We start from the raw sequence: 9433 nt of genomic DNA, 5'->3' as shown, positions 1-9433 counted from the left end.
TGTCCAACGAACCTGTTCAGCATCACAATAGTGTCATTTAAAACAATGTCATTAAATGGTGTGATCCACTGTGATCCATCCTTAGTGTTCATCTTTTCACTACATCAGCTTACATTAGCTATTATTATAGGATGTTATTTGTAACTTTGAGCCATGTTTGCTGTGCACATGCAACATATTCTACCTTTGGTAAGTAATGTGAATGAATGATTAAAGGGGTTTGTTATGCAGAGGACAACTCAGCCTGCAAAGTCACTTGTTTGGTGTCTTCTCCGGCTTCGGAGGGAATCAGGCTTAGGTGTTAAGACTGATGTGGATATCACTAAGACTAATCTTATTAATGACACTTCCTACATGAACTCTAGGTTCATTAAAAAAAAGGAAAAAGCTATTTAGTGGTTGTCTGTGGCTGTTGCAGGAGGTGGGCCTTATTAAAACAGTGTTTCCCCATCATGCTGGACACTCACAGACCAGCTAAATGAAGGTCAGTGCTGTTCTCCACGGGGAGGGACAGGCAGCCTGCTGGCCCCCCCCTCACTGACGGGCTATAAAACCACAGCAGCTCCAGGTGGGGGTGAGCAGCGCACACCTGTCACTCATCAGGAGTCATCTCCAGCCGGCCGCTGCCTTTAATCCCCCCCCCCCCTCCAGCATGCTGTCGTTCGCTGGGATTACGAGGAAAATGTAGGGGAACAAGTGTCACAGTCGGTTGTCTGTCACATCTCTGAGGAATTCAGCAGAGTAATCAGCTTCTCTGTTTTCAGGAACTCCTTAGAGTTTTCGTTCATCTTTTTCATACTGGTACCTCACACTATATCGTTAGGTGAGTAGCACGCTGCCCCCCCCCCCCCCCCCCCCCTCAATAACCGAGGTGTGTTGGAGTAGATCTTGTTCTAAATGATACTCTAATTGATTTCCCCTGCAGGACGTTGCAACGATATTTCCTTCTCGATCTGCTGGATGAGCAGGGACGGCTCTCTGGAGAGGTAACCCGCCTCAGGGCGCGGTGCAGGCGGTGTGCTCTGCAGCGGGGCACTCGGTGCTTCTCCTGACAACCTCTCACCAAACCCCATTTACTAAAACACAATCTAGTGGTTTTCTGCAGGTTGGCAAATGTGGCCCCTTGGTCCTTATTTAGTCATGGTCAGTTTTAGCCTGCAGCCTCCTGTTCACAGGTCGGTCCAGTCTTAGAATACACTCTTGCTTTTTATGCAGGACAGGATCAAGGTTTTTGGAGGCCCAACGCAGACCCCCTTACCCCCCTCTATGAAATGAGATGCTGGTTTAGTATATGGATGCTGAACGTTGTACTTCTAAAACCCAGAAGTAATGGCCTCTAATCGTCTAGCAAGACTTTACCTGAACTTTAAACTTGGTTGCATCAATGAGGTCCCACGGTGGTGTTGGGGGGGGGGGGGGGGGGGGGGGGGGGGGGGGTGAGGCCTGGCCTGGCTCACAGCTGACCAGGTGCTGGATGAGTTGAGGTTGGGGCTCTGTGCAAGCGCTCCTTCATGGATCTGTTTGTGCACAGGGACAATGTCATGTTGAAACTAGAAACTGTCTACAAGTCAAGTCTTACTTGGTGCGTCCACGTGCCGATAAGCACGGTAGTATTAAACGCATCTTATTTGATTGGGAATGACAAAATGGGGAAAATGCAGTGTTCCAAAGCTTTATTATTTTCCATCCTTTTAGGCAAAATGGAAACTTATGGGTCAACCATACAGCACTGAAGTCCATCAGGAAGCTGGGTAAAGTTGCCTCCCTGACGGTGTCCCCAGGTGTAGACAACAAGCTAACACTTAAGTATGGAGGCTCTGTTCAGTCATGGACCTTCACAATCAGCTCACGTAAGCATCTTTAACTCTTACTCCCGTCTGCCCACTAAGACCCAACAGTTCTTAACTAAAATCTGTCTCCAAGGTTCAAAGTTCGCTAAAGTCCGAGGCAGGCAGAAGGTCGTAGTGCGGCCAACAAGCGCCACTAAGGTACTTGTGCTATGGATGGTCATTTTAGACTTTGATACTCACCCTGTCCTGCTTTTGCCCACTTTGATCTCTCCTTCTGTCTTCAGGCCTTTCTGGAGTCGATGAGTGCCACTGAGGTGTTTGCCTGTGAAAATGGCACATTATTCTTCCACCAGGATAAAAACTTCTTCCTTGCAATTGGTGAGATTGTGTTTGACCTGCATGTAAACCTGCCCTCAGTTTCATGAGCATTATTTGTTTAGAGAAAGGAAGCAACACCTGCCTACCAGCACCTTTTTTCTAAAGCTCACTAATTAATACATTAGATGTTTGTCATTGTCACACATTACATTTGGCACCATGTAGCATCTCCTCACTTGTGTGTTTTGCTCCCCATCCTTGAACCATCATGAGTCGTCCAATGTACTGTGGATTTCTGTGGTCCCTCAGGCTGAAACCGAAGGATATCAGTAGACTGCAAGGAAGTTTAAGTAAATGTCTTAAGTTGTAATTTGCTAATGCTTGAGATGACTGACTGAACCTCCAAGTTGTCTCATCCTAGGCCACACTTCACGCCTCCCTGTCAAGCTCGAGACCAGGAGCCCTTCCATGTTGCTGGTCTCCTGGGTAGCAAACCGCCCAGCTATCGGCAGCCGCCACGCTGTGAGCCTGTACCACTCTGAGCTGGGCTCCTATAAAACTTTAAGAGTGGACACCACCACCAGAAGCCATTACCGCTTCACAGCTCTGGAGTCCTGCAGCCCTTATGTGGCCTGCGTGGCGATTGTGGGCACGCGCTCATTCACCTGCCTCTCTTCTATTACCGGTACGGACTAGTGGTTGGATGGATGGCAAACAATTGCATTTTTAAAGGGCCAGTCCACAAAGAATGTGAAAACGTTCCTCCCTACCCTTTAGTGATGCAGATACCTTTTGGTCTTATTTGTCCTAGGTTTGAGAAATCCTTCTGAAGCTTCCTCCTTCACCCCAATATAATGGAGATGAATGGAATTTTGTTAATGGTGCAAATTAACTTAAAGAAATGCAATAATGTGTCTAAGGTAGGGCTGCTACAAATAAAGTTCCCAGAGCCAAAGATGCCAATTATAATTATAGAAATATTCTTCTGAGGAGTTGGAGCTAAAAGGGGAGTGAGTACTGGACTTAAAGCCATTGAGACAGAAACCTCTCCAAATGAATGCAAATGCTGGATGTGTAAATAAGTAACTGCTTACCATACTTAAAAGGGGATTCTGTGTGTTGGGTTTACAGTTTCCGCTGCCCTCAAATGTCCAAAAAAGCTATTAATGCTGCTTTAAATTGATTTGCCAATTCTTGTATCCCCTTACCACCAGACCCAGACATTCCCAGGGACTTTGAGGTGACGTCATGGAACAGCAGCAGCATTTCGTTGGCCTGGAACTGCCCTGAGAACCAGAAGTTCTCCCTCTTCCTCCTCACTGCCTTCTACCTCAATGGTACAGACCACACCTTAGAGGAGGTGCTGTCATGGCACAAAGGGGATAACTTCGAGTTCATTTTGTCTGACCTGCAGCCCTGCAGCAGGGTTAAGTTTGGCCTGCAGACGGTTTGCCAGGCAGGGACGGAGTCTCGCTACAGCAGAATGGTCCTGAGTGATGGAAACTCTGGTAAGTCCTGCACAGCTCGCCTATATTTTCCAGTTTGAGCTTAATTTTTTTTAATTCTTCATTTCTACCACATTTTATTATTCTCTTCATTCACAGCCAATATCTGTTAGTGCTTGCTGCATTAAAGTTAGACCTTGCAAGTTTAAGTGAAATTTGAAACGTTAGTGTTCATTTCAGCAGACAACAGAAAGTACTCACATAATGGGATAAAACCGTATATCTGAGAGAACATAACGAGCAGTTCCAGTAAAAACCCTAAAGATGATATTACCTTCAGCCTGCTGATGTAGAGCTCCCACTGATTTATTGTAGTGTTTCATTAGCACCAGTGAGACAGGACAGAGAAAATAAAGTAAGAGAAGGTCACAGTGCTGTTCAATCACCTCTCTGCTCCTCAGAACACTCCAGGATCGAGGCCGTGAGTCAAACATCATTTGGCCCCCACAGCTACACCCTGAGCTGGAAAGTGAGGAACACCTCGTCCATCTCAATGTTCAGAGTCCACCATGAGGGGGCGCTGCAGGGCACCACGCTCCTCACCAACTACACTGTGGGGGGGCTGCTGCCATGCCAACAATACCAGGCCAAGGTGGAGGCGCTGTGCGGAGACGGTGTGCTCATGAGTGCCAAGACGGTCGCAGCACACACAGGTGACGTAGAAAGTGATGGCAAGGGGAAGCTAAACATGGCAGCCAATCAAGTCATGGCTGCAGTCCAACTTGGTTGATCCCACATGTAGAACTCTGCTCTTGTCAGATTGTTGTTTAGGTAAGTAAGACCATGTGACTTTAACTGGCCTCTTGGATGTTGGCACAGTGAGGATTCCATTTGACTTGCTCTTTATTAGGTAAACAGTGTGGGTGATATTTGACTTCTTTTGTTTCTCACTGCGAGTTCAAATGTTTGTTTGTATAGCTGAGTCTGTCCGTACAGTACAGTATACAGTAACGCTTTTACTGATCTGTGTGTGTGTGTGTGTGTGTATGACCTGACCTGTCTGTGTGCGTATCCAGGACCTCGCCATGTGTCTCACCTCAGAAATCGCTCCGACGACTCCACGACACCCCACCAAGCCGTGGCTTTTTTATATGAAATGTCTCCGGAGAACGGCTCCTCCCTCCAGGACAGCCGTGTAAATAACCAAGAGGAAGGGAAGACCTACATCCTGGAGGTGTGGGAGGAATGTGACGGTCGGCGAGCGTCGCAGCGTTCTCCCGTGTGGTTAGAGGGAGCCGATTCCTCCTCAGAGCTCCTTGTGAGAGCTTTACCTGCTCCAGATGTAGGTCAGTCTGGGGTACCAGGAGTCCAGCAAGACTTCTGCATGTGTGGCATTTTTGGCTTTAGTGTTTGACTTGACTGAACATGAGTGATCCACTGAACAGTTTGTGAATGTTTAACAGCAGCTGATTCTTCTGACAGGAGTACAGTGAGTGAAATAAATACTCAACAAAGCTGGAATGAAAAGAACTCAAGTGATTAGGCCAAATTCTGATTCCGATCACTGGTTTAATGATCTTTCATGATGAACTTTACCCATTGTGTTTCCATGTTGTGTCTTTAGAGCTGCAGCTAGATATTTCCAGCATGGGTCTCACAATGGTCGTGCCCTGGTCACTGCATCCGGAGCTACTGGACGACACGTCGGAACCCAGAGCTGAAATGGGGAAGATTTTCAAAGATAAGGTGGATGATATACATTGTTTGTCAGTGAGCAGACTGCAGAGCCAGTTTTCATCCTACTAGTATACAAATGAGCATCATTCTTGAGACCTCCTATCTTGTTCTGTGTCGTTCAGCTGCAGGAGCTGCTGAAAGACTTCCGTCAGCCGGTCCGCGTTGAGCTGGTCACCTTTGAACCTGCAGACGAGCCAGACAAAACCAGCATTCAGTTCATGTCTCTGGATGCATCCAGCACCGTGCCCCTGCCAGTTAAAGAGCAACTGGATTACATTCGCTCCTTGAATGCTTCCAACATTGCAGTTAGAGACGGGGTCATTCACTGGGTCGGTAAGTGTTGGTGGGGAAAACCTGCTCAGCTTGTTCAAGTCATAGAATTCAGACTTCTGTTTTCTGGGGTTGATTGTGTTTGCTGTGGCTGTCTGTTCTTCAGGTCCAGATCTGTGTACTTCTTCCAAGCAAACTGTGTGTCCCCGTAACGCTCTATGCCTCAACACCTTGGACTCCTACACCTGTGTGTGCCAACACGGCTACTACGATGTGAGCTCCGTCATCAAGGCTCCTGCAGTGTCACATCCAGTCTGCCATGGTAAAATCTTAATGCACGCATCTCCTCCAGTGAAACTCCTGTGGCTATCTCACAGGTCTAAGTTCTGTTTTTAACAGGGTCACATCACATCAGGTGGCGTGTTGAACATGGGGGGGGGGGTATTTTATGCCTTTTTATTTTGATGGTGGCAGTCAAGAGATGGCATTTAATGAGGGGAGAGCAATAAGGAACCCAGCTCCCCCAGGAGACCAGCTGGACACCTCTAGGCCACCAGGAAACCCCTCCTTTCTTTTTTTTTTTTCTCATTCCAGCCCCTGAATCATTCTCTCTGTAGACTGTTATCAGTTTAGGACTGTCCCAGTCACTCTTTTTTTAGATTGACTTCTCTTGAGGCAGCATTAGTGGACGCCAGAGGAGCTGTACAGTAGACTTAGTATCAATAACATGAGAATTTCCCCCTATGGGGGATCAAATAAAGAAAGTCTGTTATTGATATGTTATGATATTCTCAGTAAGGTGCCCCTGCTGTGGCTTCAGCATGCGCTTAGGATGCCTGCTGCTTTTAAAGGACAGTGAACATTTCTCCTGCATCAGCCTGCAACAACTGTGCTTCTGCCTCCTCACTGCTTTGTTCTGCTCCTTTGTTCTGAAACAGAAAAGGGCCTTTTCAGCCAGTGTATGGCTAAACTGAGTGGGGGAATAGCAAAACCCTACCTGACGTCTTACATGGGGGGAAAGGTTGACGTGAAGTTGAACGATGGGCGGTGCTCTGTGAATGAGAGTGGGCTGTTCTACTACTTCCGCACCTCAAGGAAAGTCTCCGAGTGTGGGACTCAGATGCGGGTGAGTTGAGGTCACGCAGACGCCTTTCCGACGTGAGGGACGGGTTCTGTGCAGAGATGTCTACGGCACCCGAGTGTGCTTATGACATGAGAACACAAATACATTTTCTGCCATCACTCTTAAAGCTGCACAGGATTCAGAAGCTTTCAATCAGTCACCTGATTGAGAAGTCATATCTAAAAATATCATAAATCCATACCTTCATAATTATTGACATCCCTGGTTTGTTAATGCATACACAAATGTTTGCATTTGTCTGGAATAAACTTGACCCAGCACCCCTGTAGTCTACACATTATTCATTAAATTCACGACGAAGTATTCTAAGCATCTCTGAGGTAGTTTCTCTTCTGTTCCCTGAGGGCATTTAGGTCGGTGTGCAGTTTAGAGTCCTCATAACAAGATATCTGCTAAATGAAGTGTCTAAAAGTGACATCTGCTGCCACAGGGGGCCAACAGTCTTTGTTATGTCGGTCCCTTTTTCGAAGTGTGATGCATGAGTTTAGCATAGCTGAATGTGTGTTTTGTCCTCCAGGTGAACAAAACCCACATCGACTTCCAAAACATACTAACTGTGACCTTGAGCAGAGAACAAACAATCAGCCGGCGGGATCTAAAAGTAGTGTGGAAATGTGTCTACCCGCGACACTATGTCAGCTATGCTCAAGTCAATGTGGATATGGAGTGGTGAGACAAGCATCTTCATATTTAGTCTCTCAGCCTGAAATCAGATGAAAAGCACTGTTCATAAATGAGGCAGAAACATTTGAACACGTCTTTGGTCGTAGGCTCACCTCCATAGCGCTGGTGGAGTTCAACTCCTCGCTGCAGCTGGCCCTGACCATGAGCCTGCACTCTGATGGGTCCTACACCCACCGCTACAGGGATGCCATAGCCCTGGGGCTCGACGACACCCTGTTCTTCCAGGTGGCCCTGGAGACCAACATCTCTTTTGTTTCAGATCTGCTGCTGCAGGTGGAGTCCTGCTGGGCCACTGAGAGCACCGACCCTGAGGACGCTGTTCAGGGCGTTCTTCTTCAGAATGGGTGGGTGAGAAAGACTTTGGATTAGTTGTAGCATAGTTTACCAGTACCCAAACTATTGACTATTCATGTCTCTTTAGCTCCGTTTTGACCGCATGCTTAGACGTTTTGAATGCCACATGAGATTGTGAGCTGAAGTTGCTGTACTGTGTGTAGCATTTGAACTCCTTTGACGGGATGCTGACCGCCGTCCCCTCCTGTCCCCAGCTGTCCTGTTGACACCACGTTCCACTGGCTCTCTGTTAACGGCCTGGCACAGAAAGGCAGGTTTTCTGTTCAGGTGTTCACCATGCCCCAGGGCCTGCCTCTCTACTTTCACTGCCTGACCAACATATGTGAGCACGAGGAAGACTGCACAAAGGTAAACTGAAGGCCGTCTCAAGGTTGAGATAGATCTGCAAATCTTAGGACCAGTGACCTCTTGACATATCTTACCGATTCCAGCTACTGGTCTGCTGCACTAGTGTGCAATACTGGTGGCCTTTGTCGGCCTGTGATGTTGCCCAGAAAGCTTCCAGATGTAAGAAGTGCTGTCTTGATGGTGGCCGTGCTATCATCAAGGATTCTTTTTAAAGGTCCTGACTGTAGGCTAATGTGGGGCTGACGCCACAGCTGGAGTGGTGTGGGTGTACCCACCTCTGTGCAGGAGGCTTTATTGCACCTACCTAAAAACAGTCATACAGTCAGTGCACATGTGCATCATGTTGCAGTCTTTAGTCTGTGGCGTCAACTGCAAACAGACATGACACCCGTGTTTTCAGTCTCACATGCCTGATGGAAGTGATTCTCTATGCAGTGAGAGTACTTTCCTGTGTTACTACTATTGTACATCATTGTTGGATTATTACCGATGCTGTAGTGTTGGAGTTAGCTAAAGTGGGACAGGTTAACTAATTCTATACAGATCACTGTTGGGTAACTATAATGGCACGTTTACAGCTCAGGTCACGTTCCATGACAGCTCATGTTTGTGTGAAATCTTAATCTATAAGTTGTCAAACAAATGTCAAAGAGTGGATCACCGACTGACTCTAATATTGTGATAGAATTGCACCAGCCCACAGCGCACCAAGAGGTCAGTGAGTCGTACGGACAGGGGGGGGAAACGAGCTGCTGTTGTGTCTGCTGGACCAGTGGTGGTCAGTGAGATGAAGTCAGGAGTGGCACCGTCTAACTGTGAGTCTGTCCAGGAAACTGAACTCATGCTTGAAGATCAGTGCACATGAAGTTTTCATCAGATTGCATCACTAGCATTAGTGTTTTTCCTATATTCTTCTTATTTATATTTTTACTTAGTATTTTGTATGCTTCAAATAATGCTATTCTATTTATTTTTTAGTCATTTCACAACATTTCTTGATCCAAGTCTTAGCTGATTTTTCTTAGTGGATTTAACTGCTGTTTAACCAATTAAACATTTTCTGTGGTTTTCACAATTGTGAGTGTTGCGTCCAGTCCGGTGTGAGTTGTACGTGTGCACACTGGATACAGAGTTATTGAAATTACAATGTGTGCATGTGTTTGCAGGGGCCGAGCACGTGACCCTGCTCTCCATCGTGGCGGGATCTATTGGCATTTTGGGTGTAACTGTTTTGTCAGTGAGTGCAACCAAAGCAATCATGACCTACTATGATCAACTACGGCTGCAATAAAGTGTTTTTGAACTCCATCTGTGAGCGCTTTAATCGTGAACATAATTCAATG

The 9433-nt window shown here is 46.8% G+C and overlaps 1 protein-coding gene across 1 annotated transcript; it reads left to right on the top strand.

Moving 5' to 3' along the window:
- The first annotated feature begins 776 nt into the window (after window positions 1-776).
- On the top strand, window positions 777-9381 carry LOC139222276 (uncharacterized). Its single transcript, XM_070854245.1, has 18 exons — window positions 777-823; window positions 926-986; window positions 1696-1850; window positions 1924-1988; window positions 2075-2168; window positions 2530-2793; window positions 3323-3616; window positions 4015-4266; window positions 4630-4899; window positions 5178-5299; window positions 5413-5623; window positions 5727-5882; window positions 6499-6686; window positions 7222-7373; window positions 7475-7732; window positions 7937-8090; window positions 8776-8905; window positions 9257-9381. Exons 2-18 carry the CDS (start codon window positions 961-963, stop codon window positions 9379-9381), a joined length of 2916 nt encoding a protein of 971 aa, XP_070710346.1. The 5' UTR covers window positions 777-823; window positions 926-960.
- Window positions 9382-9433: the final 52 nt, after the last annotated feature.

This window comes from Pempheris klunzingeri, chromosome 22 (assembly GCF_042242105.1).
Source record: "Pempheris klunzingeri isolate RE-2024b chromosome 22, fPemKlu1.hap1, whole genome shotgun sequence".
In the NCBI taxonomy this organism is placed as follows: Eukaryota; Metazoa; Chordata; class Actinopteri; order Acropomatiformes; family Pempheridae; genus Pempheris; species Pempheris klunzingeri.
This window is presented reverse-complemented; position numbering and strand designations above follow the sequence as displayed.